General features: G+C 33.0%; 1 protein-coding gene across 1 annotated transcript in view; it reads right to left on the reverse strand.

The window, feature by feature from the left end:
- EDIL3 (EGF like repeats and discoidin domains 3) overlaps positions 1-22481 on the reverse strand; it is a 371930-nt gene that overhangs the window by 237390 nt on the left and 112059 nt on the right. Inside the window, exon 2 of the mRNA XM_006913200.1 lies at positions 13219-13347. Coding sequence (XP_006913262.1) covers positions 13219-13347 — 129 coding nt within the window. The remainder of the gene's footprint in view (positions 1-13218; positions 13348-22481) is intronic.

Here is a 22481-nt window from a genome sequence, read left to right on the forward strand (position 1 = left end):
AAAGGCGAGAACATTTACTACTCATACCCAATGGGCTGTGTATTACCCTGACATACATATGATATTAAAAAACACATACTTCTTCATGGGAAAGACTCTAATCTCTTTATGTGGTCTCAAGAATTCTTACACAACTTTTTTCATTAGTCTTATCCTTGGTGTTTTAAGTAAACATTAATAACTTGAAATTCCATTCATTCAAAATAGTTCTATACCCAGTGTGGCTCACAATCAAATAGGAAAAGTTCATTGTGAAATATATAAAATAGATTTCTTAGCATTAATGTCTATTTTACATATGGGTTATTCAATTCATATTGACCGGATCATTTTGTTTGCTACATTATAAATCTAGTTAATTATGTACCAAATATGCTTTGTAAGTGTACAGTTATCTATGTGATTCATTATTTCCATAAGCAGAACAACAAGAAATATGTAGTCTTATATTCTGACAATATTTTAGATTTTCATCCAACTGTGGTGAGGCAAAAATAACAATGATGATATTTATTATTCATGCCTGTCCCGATGTTAAATGCTATAAACTGTGTGTGTGTGTGTGTGTGTGTGTGTGTGTGTGTGTGTGTGAGAGAGAGAGAGAGAGAGAGAGAGAGAGAGAGAGAGAGAGAGGGAGAGAGAGAGAGATTACGAAGGCAAGAAGAGTAAATTATTTCAAAGTTGTGAACTCAGTCATGTAAGTAGGTTGTGGAGTTGCCTCTGGAAATATACAAAGAAGTATTTAAAGGGAGTTTTTGGTTTATATGGTCTTTGTTTCATTATTTGTTTGCTTGTTCTTGACTAATGGCCCAATGAGGCCATGCCTGAGGACTTAAAAAGTTGCTATTACCAACTTCTTCTCTGTGAAAGTATGAAGAGGAATATTAGTCTCTCCTGGCCAAAGACTCCAAACAGCATATGATGTGGTTAATTCCACACTCTCAGAACTGCAGAATGTTTGGGTCACAGCAAGGAGCAACAGACTATGTGTTTGCACAGAAAATTTGTTCAGAGAATTACAAAGTATTTTCTGTTCTATCAGTCTTTTACATGAATTTTGATTCCTGTGCTAGATTTGGAAGATGGCATCTATTTAAGTACAGTTAATAATATGCAATACGTAAAATATAACTATGTGTGCATGTAGTTAGTATATAAATATTTTTTCCCCATTAGACTAGGACTTTCATAAGGGCAGGCTGTGCCTTTTTGCTCACCATCATATGTACAGGTTTTATAATAGTGCCCATAACATTGTAGGGCTCAAAAATATTTCTTAAAAGAAAGAAAAATATGAATTGATATTTAATACAGTCCTCTTGTATTTTCAATTAAATTCAGCTGCTTCATTACACTATATTATTTAATAAAAAGAAAGCCTACATCTTCATCTATGTTTAGTTACACAAATCTATATGCAATTATTTATGTAATAATTTTTATAACTATGTTATCATATAAACAGATTTTCTTTCTTAGGGCAGGAGAGAGAAAAATAATAGTTAAAAAGATAATAACTGCTTTAACGACCATTTGATCATTTCAAAAAAACAAATAAATCTGTGATTTTAGACTAACTCAAAATCATCAAATGATAGTTTATTAAATAGATTCATTAAAATAGAACCACAAAATGCATTTTCTATGTTTAGTAGTGATATAGCTCACATAAGTTTTACAAGCCACTTATACAGTGAATCATGTTAACAACAATTAGCAGTGCAACTGTGATTTTCTCATTTTAAAAGCGGTACAAATGGGGAAAATAATAAAGAATGAATGAAGGCTTTGGTTTCATTGATTTTGCTACTGAGTTAAAAAATTCATGGTTTATAAAACTAAGCCAAAGTATTGGGGAGCTGGAAAATAATATGACTCAAGTAGCCTATATTCATATCCCAGCTAGTATTAAAGAGACTTTGGGGACATGACTGGGACACATCTTCCTACATAAAGGATGTAGTAAAGATTGTTAAGCTAGGTGATCTGACATTACAGATGCCTTATAATTCAATACTTCATGTATCTATTTAATCGTCCTCAAATCTTTTGTTTATTCACTTCCCTCCATATCCAAATTCATCCCAACCTTATGGACTGAATTCAAGTCTCATTACTTTCAATTCCTTAGTATTTATTTCAGTCTCTAGATTTATGTAGTTATCCCATTCCAACTCTCATTGGCTTTTAAACTATAATTTCAAGTTGATTCTAAAGAAAATGGCAAAAATATTTTCTAGTCTTGTTCTCAAGTGGGACGAAATCTATTATTGTTTTTTTGAGGGCATATAATTGGTGCTGAGTAAATACTTTTGGAAAGTTATCCAGTTTTACAGATGAGAAAAATAAAGTCCAGTATGTAAATTTGCCTTTTCACATTATTGTGAACCACATAAAGTGAGGATTGGCAATTAAACATAAGGTATCCTAGGAAAATTTATAGAAAAATAAAAAGAAGGAACTTGTGAGGGATAGAATATATTAGAAGTTACTATAAATGATTGCTCAGATTTATCAATTTCAATAAAATTAATTCATAATCTTTTTGAAATTTTACTATAAGAAAGGGAGAATAATTCTGCAACAAGAATGTTGTTTAATGTGAGTAGGAAAACCACGAAGCTCAGTTTACCTGTTCACTATATGTGAATTTCAGATGATCATAGCACCCATATTATTTTATTTCACCACAGGCTTATATTCAATGGATTTCTGCTTCATTTAAGTGTGGGAGATTACTTACTTCAACCTCAGTTCATTTCTATCAACCTTGGTCATTTCCATCAACCTCAATTCATAAGTCTGGACAAATGAGCTAATCTAAAAAGCAGATCTTTTAAAACCAAAAGAACAGAAAACTAAAAACTAATGTATAGATTAGCAACATTGGCACAAATCTCAGTGACAGCATCCTCTTAAGTAAACCACAGAAAATGTTATTGTCAAAAGAGATCTTGTGATTAAATGTTGGCAGAAAAAAAATTGTTAGAATGTGTTAAGGTTTGCATTAGAAAAGTTTATTTATTAAATCATGTAAATTACCAACTAAAACTTCACCACAAACTTAAATTTGAAGTAAAATTATTTAAACATTAGACTACATATACATATATAGTATATAATAATTAAATATTTATAATACAATAAAAAAGAGAATTATATACAATACATTAAAACATATATAATACATTAATCCACTGCATATATTTTCTACACCAATATAATCAGTGAATATGGACAGTACTAAATTTTTATTTTATGGATTTACCATAATTTATTTGTCTCTATTGAGTGACATTTGGATGGATTTAGGGATTTCTCTCCTATAAATAACATTTCAGGAATAATCGGACCATCTGAATAGTGGTAGAAACATGAAACAAAAATAAATGACCAACTAATTTCATTAAATAAATGGGAGCCCATAATCCTAGACACAATATAAAATATTCACTTTTTGTAAATGAGGCTTTAGTGATCCTCTTTTCTATGCCATCAGCCTATCTTTAGTAATATGCTCCTTAAATATATTGGACAATTTATATTTGTGTCTTCTTCCTTGAAAGTTACTCTCTGGAAATAGTTGCCACTGATGCAGATCAAGTTAAACTTCCAGTGTCCCATGTCCCCATAGCACAAGACACAGAGACAATAAAATGACTGAGCTCTGTTTGTGCAGATGCAGCCTTAAATTAGATTTCCTTGCCCATCACCCTCTACCCTACCAGAGATGTTTAGGATTGAACACTGAATATTATGCAACTTCTGGCATATCAACAATGCCAAAATTTAATGTTTTTAGAAAAGAAATGATGACTAATTGGAGACAGAAATGTACTTTATGACAAAATCTTGGCATCTAATGCATGTGTATGTGTATGTACAGCAGCAAGTATTTAATATGTAACAGTTATTCCAAACATGACATTTTACCATTTTTGAAATTTATGAAGCCTTTCGGTAAAATATCATTCCTTTTTCACTGCTTATATTCCAAAGAGAAATTCAGAAATTTTATGATGGTTTTGAAATCATGGGTTCCCAAAATATAGATCCACATGTTTGGCTTAATTAAAATGTCTTTCGAAACTCAAAAGATGAAAGGAAAAAACCAGTGGGCTAGTCTAACTTGAAGAGAGCTGCAATATCTCCAGTGGATCTGTTTCTCTTTAGTCAAAGGAAATTACTATTTTTTTTTCATGTAGTTTGAACTCATCCCAAGGACACTGACTATAAGAAGTAAAGCACAGCCTCTGCTTCCTACATGAACTAATCTAATGTACCACTGACTTATTCAGCAATGAGTTAATGACTGCTATAGAGGACTTTTTTCCAATCTGTTAAAACAGAAGCTAAAATTAAATGCTTTCTTTTCAGAATCATTAAAACCTTCTTTAAAAGAAAAAGGTCAGTGTATCCACATTCAGGTGTTAATCAAATGACATTGACAATGTAATTTCCCTATCTGCAAAACTTGTCTCCCTGGGCTAAATTTTTCCTTAATTGAAATGTCTTTAAAGAACTCAACGAATAAAATAAAAAAAGAAAAGTGGACAGGTCTAACTTTAAGGCAATGAAATTGACTGAAGGTTCAGGGCTATTCAGGAAGGGCTCAAGCCCCAGTCTTCTTTTTTTCGGATTATTTTGAAGTTGTGAATGCACACTATTAACTTCAACTCTTCCAAACTGTCAAGGAATGGTTTAAGAAACAGCCTGTTCAGAACACAGGATATAAGCAACTTTGAAAAACAAAATGTTAAATCCAAACCTAAGGTCACTTAGTCCAATCTGCCAACCAAAATCTAAATAGTGCTGCAAAACCTCTTGTGGCAGGGAATTTATAACCTCACAGAGAAACAAGTCAGAGCAGTCTCTTAGAGCTAGCAGCTTGAAAACAATGAAATAATGTGTCTCTTTCTTTGACATACCAGCTATTTAAATATTTGAAGACAGCTATCATATCTTTCATAATTCTCTTCACAACTGAGATAAATATCTTCACTTAATTTCATATATCACGCCATACACACTGGTCGTCATTTTTATTTGCCTCCTCTTGATAAATTAAAATTTGTCAAGGTCTTTTAATACAAGAATGAGATCTTATAACAATATAAGTTAGATCTCCAGATAAGCTCTAACTAGCATAAAATACAACAGTGTTATTACCTGCTTTCTTTAAGATGCTATATCACAACTAATGATCCAACATGTATTAGTTACTAAATAATAAATAATTAATTTTCTTTTCCTCCTTCCTCCAGCCCCACCTTATAGACCAATTCCAAGGACTCTGGGGATGACTAAATCTTACTTCCTTCCTGTCTCAGGGTAAGATTGGGCAGGAAAAAAGGAGGGGGTCATGGGATGATGAGATCATGCTTGGGATGAGGGGTCAAGGGAGAATATGACTGGCTTGCAAGCAATGTTAAATAGAAAATATTGCAAAATTTTGAAACGAAGCAAAGCCTTAAAGGCATTCTTCCAATCTTTCATTTTCTCTCTAGCAAAGAATATAGTTTTATATATTTCATTTAAAGTTGATTAAGTCCACAGGCAGAAAAAACAAATATTTGTCTTTATTGAAATAGTTTCCTCAGTGTCCAGGACTAGCTGCCATTCAGGTGAATATAAATATTTTGTGTGTTCTCATGGTATTTTCTACATGTTAACTGACATTTCTAGCCATAGAGGGGTTTCCTGGAAACTCTCTTTAAATCTTATAGTTGTTTCTTCCAGCAATTAATTTTTTTAAAAAATTCTAGGTTAGAAACTAGCAGTAATTTCACTCAATAAGCCACACTCAACCTTATCCAAAATAACAACTTATTAGACAAAATCTTATCAGACAATCACAATAATTAATGATTTAAAAAAAGAGATTTATCTTGGAGGCAGAATAAATGTAAAAGAAAAAAAAAATCATATAATTTAATCCTCAAAAGAAAAGCCTGAGGTAGTACTCAAAAATTACAACTATTGTTTAGTCAAGAGTTATGTATGGTTTTATTTTTATAATGTTTGTATGCTTCAATAAAGTATTACCAAAAAAAGGTTAAAAAATCATGTTCTTGACAAAATTTTAATAATATTGAAAATTATATTATGGGAAAAGTTCAAGAGGATGACTAGAGGCCCTATACAATTTAGGTTCAAACCACCTTCCTGCTCTGGCTCCCAAACATCCTTATAAACACCAAATAATCTGGGCAACCACTAATGCTAATTCTTCCAGAAGGTTCCCAAATTTCTCATCTTTGTGCTTCTTATCATCCTATATTTTGCTTAAAATGTTCCCATCTAATAACTTTATTGGTGAACTACACTTCCATCCCAGAGAATCTCAAAAGCCATCTCAGTCATCAGATCTGAACCTTAGGACTAGAAGTGACTTTTCCTCATCTTGATACCTATAAGCACTTGGTTCTCCTCTTATGATGATTGTTTTTTTGCTTTGTGTAATGGCTGTTGATGTGTGTGTGTTTTACAGTCCTTTCCCAAATGTAAGTATCTCAAGGGTAGGCCTTTTATTTTGGGCTCATAGAGATTAGCCTCTGGGGATCAGAAATAGCTTTCCAGAGATGCTCAATTCATTAAGTGGAAGATCCTAGTGTCCTTATGAACTCTGTGATTCTTCCTTTATGCAAAGCCATAGAGAGTTTATTGCTGATCTATTCCATCTGAGAACCTATTATTAATATGTTGTCATAAATTCTAACTTGGTATTTATTATGCCTTTACAAGAGTCCCATTTTGCAATCATAATGAAAAATCAAATCTAAGTTATCTGCTATAAGCATTAAGGAAAGCTATATTCATGAAAGGCCAATTCCTAATTATGCAAACATTACTTACATTATTCATAATTTTCAAATAATAAAACACAGCATTCTCTTTTCTCCATACCAAGTGAGATTTGTTAAGTTACATGCTGAAGGAGAGAAATTTTTGAAAAATTAAAAGCTCACAGCTAAATTGTCCCCAGTTTGCATATTCAAGCATAAACAGATAAATATCCTGATATAAAAATAACAGATCAGTATTTATTAGACATTTCAGTAATGTTATTAACAATTGAAAAGATAAAAGAATATTCAGGGACTTAGAAGCTTGATTTTTTTGCATGTAGCCTTTGAATTGTCTACAAGGTTTATTTATATTTAATTATTTTATAAATCCTATATAGCTCTTATATTGCCAGATGCAGTTTTAGGAGCCCTACATATGTTAATTTATTTAATTTGAACAAAACCCCTTTGAAGAAGCCCTGATTTTGTAAAAGGATAAGGCCTCGAGAGGTTGAGCAACTTGCCCATAGTAATAGAGACAGTAAACAGAAGGGCCAAGATTTGAATTCAGTGTGGCTGAGTTCTTAACCACAACAACAGCAAAAGAGGGAACTTCCTATAGAGTCTCTGATCCCACACATGTATAGTTTACCCTATCAACACTCCTCCGAGTAGTACATTTCTTACAATTGATAAACCCACATTGACACATAATAATTATTTAAAGCCCATAGTTTACATTAGAGTTCACTCCTGGTAGTCTACGTTAAATGGGTCTGGACAATGTATAATGACATGTATCTATCATTATAATATCATACAGAATATTTTCACTGCCCTAAAATCCTCTGTGTTCTGCTTATAGTGTTTTTAATTTCAAATTCCACTTGTTCATTATGGATATATAGGGAAATTATTAACTTTTGAATATTAATCTTACAGCCTACAACCTTGACAAAATTGTTTATTAGTTCCAAGAGTTTTTTGGTTGATTATTTAGGATTTCTTTCTGCACAGATGATCATGTCATCTGTGAACAGACTGTTTTATTTCTTCCTTTCTAATCTGTAAACATTTTATTTCCTTTCCTTGTCTTATTGCATTAGTTAGCATTTCCAGTACAATGTTGAAAAGGAGTAGTAAGAGGGAGCATCCTTGTCTCACTTCTGATCCAAGTAGGAAAGCTTTGAGTTTCTCACCATTAAGTAAGATTTTAGCTATAGATTTTTTGTAGATATTCTTTATCATGTTGAGACAGTTCCCCTGTGTTCCTAATCACTTTTTAAAACCTTCCTTTAATTCTTTCATGTACCACTACCTAACTCTTTCTCCACAACTCCAACAAAACTGACCTTGACAAGATCATCCAAAAGGCACATGTAGTCAGTGCAAATGTTTATCTTAGTCAACTTCTCTACAGTATTTGACACTGCTGATTTAAAACACTGTTTACCCTTAACTTTTGTAATGCTACGCTTTTTTGATTTCTCTCTTTTTTTTTCCTCGTAAGAGTTTATTTGAGCCAAGACTGGTGACAATTTCTGGGAAGAAAGATCTAAAATGTTCCCTCCTGGCTTCTCTTCTATCTCCCTGACCGCTCCTTCTCAGATCCTCTAAAGATTCACCTTTCTCTACCTACTGCTTAATTATTGATGAACCATTTATCAGTTTCTATTTCTTTGTCATCTCATTTTTTCAGGGTTTTTTTTTGCTTCCAGGAAGATCCATACATTCCCTGAGTGTCAATACTATCCATACAATTAAGACTTAGAAATCTATGTCTGAATTCTTAAATAATATCTAGAAAATGCTTCAAATTCCATATTTGAAATACTTAACTCAATTTCTGCCTCCTCATCCCACGTATCCTCAATTTGCACTATCTCAGTAAATGGCACCCGGTTGCTCAGGTCAGAAACTGAGGATGGATCTTTTTTAATTTTCATTTTCTCCAGACTCCTTTTATCAATAACCCTGCAAGTCACTACTAATTTACTGTATCCTTTAAATACTCATTGATTCTCTCCTTTCCATTCCCTTTGTTACTACAGTGACCAAGGTCAATATCATCTTGTCTGACCTTGTCTTCCACGGTAGCCTTAAGATTGTCTCCTTGCCTTAATCTCTTCTAATTTGTTTTCCATACTCCAAAGATAGTGATCTTCTAAAAGTATGGATCCTCTTCACTGCTCTTAGTATAAAATCCAAATTCCTTAAAATATTATGCAAGACTGCAGAATCTGCCACCATCACCATCTCTAGACTCATTGCTGGCCACCACATCTCTTTTAAGCTCTAGCCACACTGAATTCTTTTCAGCTCATGAAATTATGACTTTTCTTATCTCCTGGCTTTTCTAAAATTATTTCCTATTCTTGAATACTTTTGTATTTCTGTCTGCTAGATTGAAATTATCTTTTAGAATTATTTCAAGATATTTTTTTCAAATAGGCATGCATTTCCTGTCACCTAGCTTAAGATAGAAAACCTGTGCTATAGTCTTATGGCTCCATATACTTCTATCAGAACATCTATCATATCTATCTATCATCTATCTATCTATCTACCTATCTATCTATCTATCATCTATCTATCTATATCTATTATCTATCTATCTGTTTTCCTAACTGGACAGTAATTTCTGTAAATCTGTTTATCATTGCATCCCATTATTTATGTAACTATTAGTAAGTATTCAATAAACATTTAAGAATCAATGAAAACTAAGATTTTATTATTTAAAAAAGTCAATCGCTTATTTTGTTCTCTTTGGTTGCATTAATATACTGTGTATTTGAGTTGTTAAAGTTTATATTTATTATTAGTTTACTGGATTATTCTGATAGCATATGGAGGAGAATTATGCCATGAAACCTGGACAGTTTAATAATTGCCAAAATTTTCATATATGCACTCTAGAGTATTCACTAGTAATAGAAATTTCTTTGTGAAATATATCAACATTTGTCTCTGAAGTACACAGTGTCATTCAGGAATGTGAGGAGGTAATTAGAAAGTAGTTTGGGGATTATCCACATGGTGATCTTTCTACAATTCCCCGGGAGAAGGAGGCAGTGTCCAATGCATATCTTTGCAAACCCTGGTTAATCTGGCTGATGTCGTCAAAACTGAAGATGTGAAGTGCTTTTTTTTTTTCTTTTCTTTCTTCAGAGAGATGTTTTCTTATTGCCTTGTGTAGATATCAGAAATCAGTCTTAATAACACTAAGAGTCTGAGAACATTGAGTGTGGAGATATGTCTGTATAAAGAGAATGTGTATGGGAGAGACAGAGAAGGAGACACTGAGGGAGAGAGAGAGAAAGAAACAGATATTGAAGTATACAGACAGATCAAGAATTAAGTCAAAGAAAAACAATGATATTGAAGTATACAGACAGATCAAGAATTAAGTCAAAGAAAAACAAGAATTAAGTCAAACGCAAATGAAGTTCACGAATCTGAGCAAGTCATTATCTCCAAACTTCCACACATAATAGAGGAATGTAAGTGATGTAAGGATTGATTGCAAATGTGGTAAAGTGTTTTCTGCTTATTGGACATTGGATGCTTTGAAAGAAAAGAATAATAGTACAAAACTGGATGAAAATCTCTTTTGAAAAAAGTAGCATCAAGAAGTTAAAAACAAGGCTACTACAAAGTAATGAGGTTTGAGGTAAAATCAAGAAGTAATTTTTATCTCTAAGAATAGAATGATTTGAAATTCTCCTTTCCAGATGTACTGCAATAAAAAGAGTACATGTTTAATTGTAGAATAAACAGAGCAGAAGTAATTTTTAATTGGGATCAAAACAACTTATTCTAAGCAAATACTGACAAGATTATTTTCTTTCCTTTGGAAATTAAACATGAGGATACTTACAACTTCGTATAATCTCCAAATTCATATGGTTCAAAAGGTTACAAGAAAACAGGCACATCTCTATCTTTGGGGAGGCCATGTGGAAGTAAAACCACAGTAATGTTGACAAAAAAGACAAAAATCAAACTTTTGTCTTTTAAGATATTACATTAAAATACCTACAGCTTGTGGGGTTTTGTTTTTACAAAATTCTAGTATGCTCTGTGCTTTCATAACATGTACTACCTAACAGCAGAAAAACAGCATCAAAAAAGTCCCAGTAAAGTAGTAGATTTTTAAAACTAAAAAGCAGGATTGTCTTTAACGATCTAATGTGTTTTGCTTACTATGTCCCAATTATTAGTTTTAAAGATGCAAAAAAAGAAAATAAAAAATCCTAAAGTAGTTAGATATTAAAGGCACCGCTACTGTTTTTATTCAATAAATACTCAGTATTCCCTTATTATATGCAAAAAAATATGGAGCTGAGAAAGAGATAGTAGAATGGCAAATAAGATAATATGTCTCTCCTAAAGAGCTAGTTAGCCTAAAACCATATTTGATTTTCCACTGATTTTTTTCATCCTTAAAAAAAAATTATTTTATAATATAGAAAAATTGTATTTAAGAAATGATGGACATTTTAAACTGTTAGGGCATTTGTTTTTTTATTATTTTAATCTTATAAAACCAATACAATAAATCAGAATTGGCATAACAAATATGCTATTCTAAATGGTAAAGCAAATGTAAACTGAACATATTTCCTAAATATTCCTCATGGAAAATGAAGTTGCTCAAAATATATCATGAAAACACATAGCTTAAGATAATGTTATATATAACCACCCATATCTGAATATAAGAAGTATTTTAATAATATATAACAATAAATCTGAGTAAAAATTCCTTAGGTATTTGATTCCCCAAAGTCTCATATAAATACATAGAATATTGCCGTGTGTTTAGTTTGTAAAGTGTTGCTGCTAATGGAATCATTTTTCTGATAAAATTTTGACTATGGAATTGTTTAAAAATATAGCCTGAAGTATTCAAGTATTTATTTTAAAATTCTATGAAGATACTAGTTTTATAATTATTTAAATACATTTGCCTCTTCAATTATAGATTTGGCTTTTACAAAGTAGCAACAAAAACATTATATACTACAAATCTAAGGTTCTGCCAATTTGGGGTTAGTGTGCTTAAAATATAACACTAAAGTTTTATTCTATTCATACAGTCTTGTTAGAAACATTCATGACTGTAATTTTCTCCAGAGATATAGACTTTCTTAAGGATATGATGATTCTCACATAAAATTCTGAAACGCACTGTACATATCTAGAGACTGGGTCAAAGTGGTTACAAGTTATAGTTTCATATCTATGGCACTGTATCAAATCCCCTAAAATAGCAGTGAGTTAATAAAAGCCTTAAAAGACAACTTTGAAATGAATTAAATGAACAAGGTACCTTTAAGCAATAACATAATTAACTTTTTCAGATATAATACATTCATACTAATGTAATATGAAAATATAAGAAAAAGACATTTAAAAAACAAAGTACACTAAAGTCTAATAGCTAGAGGCCAAAAATGGAAGTTAAAAGTTTTATTTATTTTTTTCATTCATTCAATCAATAGTTATTTGGTTCCTACCATGCATAAAGGTACTTGCTATGGACACTATTACTTCTTCAAAGTTGTTTTTCAAAAGTCATAGACATCTCAAGTTTTCCAAGGCTTTTGCTAGTTGGCAGAACTTTAATCAAAAAGATGTTTAGTTTAGAACAGATATAGTCCACTTCTTACTCTTCTTCGTACTGATGTGAAAAAATGTAGAAATCTCTTCAATCTTAATCATGGTATTACCTTTAATCAGAGAGAAAATCTCTCTACAAGTTTACATAGTGCTTAATTATTTAAAGTACAGCTATTTTATTAATGGGGAACTATTTGGAAATTATGGAAGTTACCCTGAATCCATAACTATACATGCCAATGAAGTACTTCAAAGATTAAAGAAAATATAGTTTGAAGTGTGGTCAATGACTAATCAGTATTTACCAAGCAAAATTTTTGAGATGACTTTGAAGAACAATGCAACTGGAATATTATCTTCTTTAATGTACTTATAGTCTTAGAAAAGTAATGATTAGTACAGCTACAGGGTACTGATGAATATTATCAGTCACTAGAATAAGTCCTATTTTATTTAGAGTGACTAATTTGAATAAGTTGACTTAGGAATTGTTTTCCAGTGAAAATAAAAATTTAAATGTATATTAATATTAGAGAGATAAGAAATTTATTATATACTAGTAGTACTTGTAGTGACTTTACATTGTTAATCACTAAAACATGTTTTTGAATTATTTATTGAGAACACCACAAATAAAAATATAATTTAAATATAATATAGAAATGATAAAATTGAGAATAAACTAATTAGCAATGGATAGCAATCTTATACAGAAAGAATATCCATAATACTCCGCCGCCAAACTTGTCAGTCACTCATGAAAACAAAGAGGATTACTATTGAAATGCTTAAATCTTGCACTTACCAACCTCCACAACACTAGAACAGTTGGGACCTGTGAAGCCGTCTGGACACTCACAGGAAAAGGAATCCTCAGACAATCCCGACAAACAGATACCTCCATTTTCACATGGATTGGGATCACAAATACCACCTGAGGAATAAAGAGATAGATATTGACTTTTTTTTTTTTGTCTTAGGCACTGAAAAGTAATACTTCATATATCCCACTCATCTTCTTTAGTAAAGTCACCAGATTATTTTGATTTACAGATAAGTTATGCAAGACCCATTTCAAACCATGTGCTTTTAAGAGAGATGGTATGTAATGTGGTAAAAACTAAATTTTATAATTCAAACAATATATGCTGAATTGCATACCAAAATCTATTAAATTAGTTTGAGGTTTCTTCATTACATGTAAATGAAATACTCTCTAATTTGTTAAAGATTAACTGAAATATCTGTGGTAGACTGGCTTATTAATTACTCCAATAAATAACCGTTCTATATCCACATGCTTTACTCTATAACTTTGCAGTTCAACTCTTCTCACTAAGGGGTGGGATTTATTTCTAGATCCCTAAAAATCTGGGCTTCTCAATGTGGCCAAAAAAATATTAGCAGACTTGAAGCCAGGGGAGGTTTGAAAAAGCACTTGACTATTCTTATTCTTTCTCTTGGAACCCTGTCAAGTCATGAGAATAATTTCATACTAGCTTGCTTAAGAGAAGTGAGAGAAACGTGGAAGGATGAGAGAGAAACTACTACTGAGAAATAAGTTGTGTCATAACAAAGACCTAATATTTGTGACCCCAGTTTTGGCACTGAGTAGCAGATAGAATCTAAAAAGGCACTGAGAGAATGGCTACAGGAGGCTAGAAAAAATGGCTATCAATGTTATGTAAAGAGAGAGAGTAACTGTTAGTAAAGCTTTTATCTGTAAAAACTTTGATGATAGAAACTGTACCTAATGAATTAATATGAGTAATGAGAATTCCGGGCAGAATGTTAAAGTGTCAGCTGGCTCTTAATAGCTGCATTCGATAAGGTACTACAAGAAAGCGATGAGTTAAATAGAGAACCAATGAGTCTGAAAGTAAAGAAAAGGACTATAGAGGGACTAGGACTTGTGATAAAAAATAAAACTATTTCTAAACTCCAGCCTCTCAAACCAGTGAAAGATCAAATCTAGAGCTTTGTCAGAAAGACACGGCCCCACCATAAATATCAAATCAAGGATGTGGCTATAAGAACCTTTGCTAAAACACTTCAAATAATTCAGGTGTAGCCTGAAAGACTCTCTCAGCTAAATAAAAGGGTTTCTAAAAATCTTAAGGATATTATCCCTCAGTAGCCTGACATACCCAAAGTAGCATTGATTAAGTCTTGAGTGAAAAGCAGGTTTCAGACAGAGTCATGGGTGTAGCTTTACTGCACGTAAAGGATGTAAATCAGATTTAGAAAATCCCATATAGTTTTTAAGGCAGCTTTATAGGTGAATGTGCTACCTCCTAGATTAAGAGAATGAGACTTTTCAAAAATTAGGAAAGCATCTGGGCCCCAACTCCCTATTAGTTTGTATTTCTTAAGAATTTTATTACCTTATAGGAGCTTTCCCATGAATTATTTAATCTCTTTTTATACTACTTTAATATTTTAGAAAAATGAAAATGGAGGTTAAAATTTTTGTCAAATTAATAAAGCGAATCATTAGTTATACTACATATATTACAAATGAAAATACTATATTAGAACTGGAACTGATATTAGAAAAGAGAATCATAGAATAAGCGAATAAATGAATGAGCAAATGAATATGTTTTGAGAATACTACACAATTTAGTATGACCAGACCATGGAGTATTTGGTTGGGAATGGCTGAGAAAGTATAAATATGTCAGAAAAAGGAAAATTAAAAAGTAACATTGTAATTTATAATATGAAGAGCCAATAAATGTTTTTAACATGTATTTTAAAGTTTTGACATGGTCACATCTGTAGTTTAAGAAGATTATCATGGCAGCATTCTATGGAGAGCATTTGAATGAGGAGGTTGATGACTAATAAAGATACTTCAATACATTTTCTGTCTATCTCTTTATATATCTAGCTAACTAGCCACTTGGATATCCCTCCTTTTATCCATCCATTTGTCTATCTATCCTTGAATTCCTATTTTGTGGTAGGCACTTAGGTAGGTCCTTAGGACATACAGAACTAAAAACAGTCTTTATCATGAAGTACAGAGTCTACTTTAGGAGATAAAAAAGCAGTAACAATTATAGCACATAGTGATACAAACTGTGATTAGTGTACATTATCCAAATTGTAGGGTCAATGGAGACTTCTAAAAGGATTCAGTGCTGTCAGGTGATGTACATGCTCAACATTCCAGGCAAAGAGAATAATATACATGAAGGGAAAAGACCATGGCTCATTTAAGGAACTTCAAGTAGGCCACTATAATTAGAGCACAGATGTGTATTAGTAATAGAGAGGAATAAGCTCAGAAAGGTAGATGGTCATATAAATAAAGGTTTCATATGCAGAGCTAAAAATTTATCTTTAAGCTTTGGAAAATCATAAGAGAACTTTATGCAAGTATGTGGTCACATCTGTGTTTTGGAATGATGACTCAGGCAATATTGTGCTGGATCAAATGAAGGAATCAAGGCTGAGGGAAAAAGGAGTAAACATTAATCTTCAATGTAGTCTCAGCAAAAAAAGAACTCTTCTTAACTTTCCTTAGAAGTAGCTATAGACAGAGAAAACAATGGAGGCACCATTTAATCCCAATCCAGTTAATAAATACTAGGTAATGAAACAGGAAATGAGAATTCCCCCAAATCACTACCACCTCTTCCCCCAGATGATTAATCTAGTAACAAAAGCATTATTATTGACATTTTTTAGAAGACTCACTCACCAGTTTAAAAGTGAGATTATGCCTCTCCACCTTTGGTATGAGCTAAGCAGCACAGCTTTGTACACTGTCATCTCCTCACTACGTACATTGCATGAAGATGAGTATTAATGTCCCTAAAATTCTCGATGAGATGTCAGTCATAATTCTGTGTATTTTCAGTCTACAAATAGAGAAATCTACAGTCCCCAGACCAGGATTGGTCGTTGCAGTGATATCACCAGATCAAGATACATGTAGCTGTTTCTGTTGCTTTATTTATACTGACAGAAGCAATGTTTACAGGAGAAAGGAAAGGCATGGACAGAATCCTACAGGTTCTCAAGTATACAGGCTATGTTTATATACTTATCCAAAATCAGGAACCTCTCACTCCTACAGCCAAGTTCCTGTATGGTTTATTAACTGATGTGAGCTTGCAGTCCAGATATACCCAGGGACACAAGAGGCCAGAATGTCTGGTTTCTTTGATTGTCCTATTATTATGGGGAGTTTTGGTGTTTTGAGAAATCTTTCTTGGTATGTTACTGCCCTTTCTAGGTGATAACACTTAATCTGATCAGCTTTCTATCTGGTGTATAGGCCAGTCATGTGATGCTTCTTGTGGTCAAAATGAGACAAGATAATCTGTTAACCTCTAATTCTAACTTGTAGATACCAGCTCTTATTTGGCTGACCTGTTTTTTTCTCTTGTCCTTATACTTTTTGTTCTTCTTTTGCTAATGTCTACTTATTTCTAATAGATTATATACTTGTGAAAACTCATCTTACATTTTATCCCCACTATTGATATTTACTGTCTTTTTGAAAGGTAGAAAAGAGTTAATAGATTTGACCAAAATGTGCAAGGTAGAATTAAGATGACATTGTGACCAAATTAATGTGTGGGTTGAGGGAGAGCAAAAAATCTGGTTTGATTTCTAGAGCTCCTGCCGGGATGATTGAGTGGCCATCTTTCATAAGAAAATATAATGGGTTTAGTTGTAAAGGAATGATGGTGTTTGAGAAGTTTGTGGAGTATCCAAAATGAAAATATCCCATAAAGCTATTGAATAAGCAGATATAAAATTGGAGAGGTTTTGCTACAACATGGAAACTATATTTCAGTGAGAATCTTCAAAGGGAGGCAGAGATGAAGAAGAGAGGGGAGGAGAGAGGAGCAGACAGGAAAGAAGAGGAGAGATCCTTGGGCGTATGAACAAACAAATGAGGGAAAAAAGGGAAGATTCTTCAAAGAGGAAAAGAAGGAAATCAGTGCTAGGCCTTTTCCATTCCAGTACAAAGAATTTATTCACTTGGAGTTTAGTTATGTTGAGATCTGCCTGAGATTACAACAGAGGCCCCAACATGTACCTCTTTTAGATGAACAGTATCAACAGAAAACAAAGTTTTGGCCTCAGATACAGAGGAGGGTAGACAACAAAAGTCTATAACAAACATAATTAGTATTATTATAGGCTATGTTTGAAATATGTTTCCCCGTACCTAATTAGTGATAACATCCCTGTGTCAGATGGCTTCTCCATGAAGTAAATGCTAAAACAAAGGTAAGAATGTAAGAAGTTTATGACAATAAAAAAAAGAGAGAGAGTAAGAAGTGTATTGAAAAGTAGTTCCTGTGAAAGATAAATTGAGAAGGAAGCACTAATGGGCAGGAAAAACCTTCACCTTTTGATGCACATCTGACATTTGTGAAAAGAAATGGGGTAGGAGTGGTAGAAGGAAAATTGAGCAGGTGAGCTTCAGTGTGTAATGCAGACTTTACAAAGTCTTAGCCAATCCATCAAGGAGCTCCAAGCAAAGATTACTCTTTAAAGGAATCCTCCAAATGCAGAAATGGCCAGGCACTAGTGTCTTTTCTGTATTCGATCACTGGCTGAAGGTAGCCCAGGTACGATGAGGCTCTAAAGCTGCAGAAGCGTGCTGGAGGCTAACTGTACTCCTTGCAGCTCGTTCCTTCTTATAGGGAGATTTGAACCACTCACCTCCATGGGTGCCACAATTCCCTTTCACTCTCAAAATTGTCCTGTTACATACCCATTATTTTCTCTACCCACCCATTAGGTTACAGATGAAGGCTGATAACTTAAGTAGAAACAAACGCTCTCAGGCTGGAATCTCAAGTACAAATAAATGCACTGTAGAGACTTCTAATTCCCTGTCATTTCAATTAATCTGAGAAAGCATCAGTTCAGGTAACAATACTGATAAAATACAACAGACTCCTGGACTTCGAATCAGTGTTTTTCGCCTGTTTGTTTCCAAGTAGATATGTTGGTATTCTTTTAAAACTAAGATGGCAACCAGTACAAGGCAGGCTCAATAAAGAAAAATAGGACAGTACACGATTTCATGATCCTTTATTCCACTGTCAGCAGGCTCCTAAAATATGCCTCTGCATATTATAAATTATAAATTGTGTGTAGTGTTATACCTTGATGCTTCTTGGCTGGCTGGCCTCACCTGCTTTAGATTAGGACAGATGTGTTTAATTTGAATCTAACTATGTTTTATGATTCCATCTGCAGTTTACGGCAGACTCAGGCAAATTAAGCTGATGCCGATTTGCCTTTTGGCAATAGAATAAAGCAATTATTTTTCCCAGGGGCAAAAAATCATTGCCGGCTAAATTTAACTTCCTGTTTGCCTGCTCTCCTCCCCACCCCCTCTCAGCTACACATACTCTTTCCAGTTCTGCTCAGACTGGGATCATCTTGTCTGTGTTCAGTGTTCACTTCCTTCTCCCCTCAGACACACCACTTGTTGCCAGTCACCTCCTATTCAAGGTGATTCAGGGTCTTATTTCGATACATTATCAATTTGCAATCCATGACCTTTTAACCTAGATAGCAAAGTGTGTAGGCATGTATAAAATACTGTGTAGCATTGCTGAAGACAATGCATAAAAAACATCTAAAAATCTAAAATCTGTACGTCTGTACCTTTAGGCTTGTGGTCATATTTTTTTCTGTGAGCTTAGTATACAGCTATGCAACTTCTAATGCCAGGTAGAGGAGAAAATTCTATGTTGATACTACTCTGGGAATCAAATGGACAGGATAGTTAATTTCCCTCATTGACATTTAAACTCTCAATGGTTTATGTGTTCAGTTTTTTTATATGTTAGTGCCTGTGTCCAGTTCACAGATCAGAGAATCACTAGTGGATTCATCACACATTGATACTCCAGGCAGCGCATTAAACACCAGGAATACAGCCTAAACTAAGACACATATTCTTGCACTATTAGAATTCATATTACAGTGGAGGAGTGCATAATGAAAAACTGACAAATTAATAAGCAAGGTATTGCTCATTGTAAAAAAAAAGCTTTGGGGAAGTGGGGGAGGAGGAGAAAAATATGATGATGAGAAAGGTAGGAAATAAAACTGGTTATTTAAAATAGATAGTCACGGAAGACTTCTCTGAGGAGGAGCCACGAGCTGAAAGCTGAAGGATGAACATGAGGCAGTCACGTTAAAACCTGAGGAAGAGACTTCTAGCCAGAAGGTACAGCAGTGTGTCACTAGGCAGGAGAGTGATGAATTCAAGAAGTGGGAAGGCTAGTGCATCTGGAAAACAGTAACAAAATGTCACTAAATGTTTTCGTTGTCAACACAATTTTAGTGTGAACCAATTTATCATTCAAAGTCCCACGTTTGATTCTCTGTCCTGATAATCAAGGGAATTTCTACTAAATTTATTCTCAATATGTGTTAAACATCTACTGAAAATATACTGTATTTACATGTTAATGTGTTTATGTAGTTAGCAATGATATCTTTTTTACATATTAATATATTTACATATTACTGCTAACATTCATGTATTTACATAGTAATGTAAATATATTAATAATGTATTTGGATGAATGTACGCCTCTTCATTATCTGTTCCTTCAGCAGGGCTAGAACCCATCTAGAATATGTTTGTGTCCTCATCCCTGCTCTCTCTATTTCTGCAAAAAAACGTTGTATACAGATATAAAACAAAAAATAAAAAAGCGGTAACATATTACCCAAACATGTTATTTCACTAACACAAGGTATTATTTAGTTCTTCAATATCTCCACACACTAAATGTGAAGGATATTACAATACACAATTATATGAAGAAAAGTAAAACACAAAGACCATTTAAACTCATGTCCCACAACTGTGACAATGCAGGTCTGTGTATTAGAATCACATTTTCAGTTTGCTGCTCTCCCATTGAACTTGGCAGCTATACTCTTATCGTTTCATTTAAAAACTAAAAGAAAATTAAAACTTCATCTTCAACTTCACAAGTTAGAATTTGAACCAACCAATAAACACAGTAGTTGGCAAAATGAGTCAATTCTTGTACACAAATGAGCAATAACTCTAGTTAAAATGAGATAAAGTTCATGAGAATCAGCATACTCAACCTGGTAAAACTAAGAAAAAATGTCAGCACTCTTAAGACTTATTGTTAGTGAAATTGTGCGGAACAAAATAAATGTCACTTTTTGAATGAACAATAGGCCTCTTAATTTACTTGGTATCTCTTGAGAGATCATTTGTATTGACATTGAAATTTCATTTGTTGTACATTCTAATGAGTTTGATGCATAAATTTTTATTTCTTTCAAAAATTAAAGTTTATGAGTGTGGTCAATTTCAATTTTAAAAAAGTTAAAATGGTTTGATTTTATTGTTAGCTTCATATGTGCTTTAAAAATAAATTCTACTTGATATTTTAGATAATCCTACAATTAAGAGGAGAGGAGGGAATAAGATAAAATGCTAATAAGTTTATCTGCACTGATAGGATCTGCCATTTTATTGGAAAATCATTGGTCATGCTCGTAGTAAACAATTATCCAGTTCTACACTTTGGTGTTCAAAGGGCCCCCAAATGACCACATTCAGGCATGGAAGACACAAATCTAATGAATGAACTAAGAAACTTCTTAGACTCACTCAGAGCTACACTAATGCTCATTTAAAATGGGTGTCTCTCCTTTGTTAACCAGTGGTTTAGCCATCATTTTTGAGGACTTTTTTTAAAATAACTTTTCTTCAGATAACTTTTTAAATGCAAGGAGTACTTAAAGAGAATTAGAAGAAAATCAGCAATAATTATTGAGTGTTGACTATTTGAATTTTATATCCTTTAACACACAGCTTCAATCAAGGCTAACTGCATGAAAAGACAAAAATATTTTGGGCTCTACATTTTGACAGAAAATCTTTTGGCATATTTTGTATTTTAAAACACTCTGGAGAGTCCCTTAAAATAACAACATCGAGAGTTTTTTAGAATTGAAAGGGACATTAGAGATGATCTAACCCAGTGATTCACAAACTTTGCTGTATAGTAGAATCACAGGGGAGCTTTTCAAGTTCCTTATGCCCAATTTAATTAAATCAGAATCACTGGAGGTAGACCAGCCTACCATATTTTCTTAAAGTTCATTCGAAGATTTTAATTTATTAAAGAAAAAGGAAAATGAATAGGAGAATGTACAGAATGTAAGAAAGGAAGGAGGAAGGAAGAGCAAAAGGAATAAAGTATGTATTTCATTTTCTTGCCTTCAACTGAGAAGCAGGCAAATGAGGAAAGATATTTACTCAACTAGCTTTTTTTGTTAATATACTATATATTATGAAAATATAATTTGCAAGAAGTTAGAATTAACAAATTGAAAATAAAGATACACAGTATGTTAGGGAAAAAAGAATAGATATCACTTAGTACTGACAAATATATAGAATTCCTATAAAATAAGTAGCTGAAATTTTATAAATTACCAGAAAATTTAAACCATATAGTACAGTTCCAAAATACATTTTTACTATACTATTTCTCCTTATGAAGAATATCCATCTAGTCATCTAGTTAATATTTATTAAAGTCCATCTATGTGCCATTAAAAGTGATAATTGCTACACACATTATGAGGCCCATGATAAGACGATTACCTATTCTCTAGAGTCTAACAAAAAGTACAAAAAAAACCCAAAAAACAAAAAAAAACACATACAGGTAGTTATCACTGCATGATAATTCTACCAGAAAGGAACTATCTGGTAAAAAGGATGCACAGAGTGGGGCACCAAACCCAGAACTGTGAGTTAGGATGCCTTCTCAAAGCAAGTGACCTCCAATTCAAGACCAGAAGATTAGTGGAACCAGCCAGGCAATGAGATGGGACAGAGATTCAAGACAGAGGGGAAAGCATGTGCAGATGCAAGGAACAGAGCCAGCATGTGTTTAAGAAATACAATGAAAATCACCTTAGGAAGTGAGAAGAGAATAAACAGAAATAGCAACAAGTAAGACTGAAGACTAGACAGTGGCCAGGATATGCAGTACCTTCAAGACACTTGTAAGGAGT

The sequence above is a fragment of the Pteropus alecto genome, unplaced genomic scaffold (genome assembly GCF_000325575.1).
Source record: "Pteropus alecto unplaced genomic scaffold, ASM32557v1 scaffold20, whole genome shotgun sequence".
NCBI classification, from domain to species: Eukaryota; Metazoa; Chordata; class Mammalia; order Chiroptera; family Pteropodidae; genus Pteropus; species Pteropus alecto.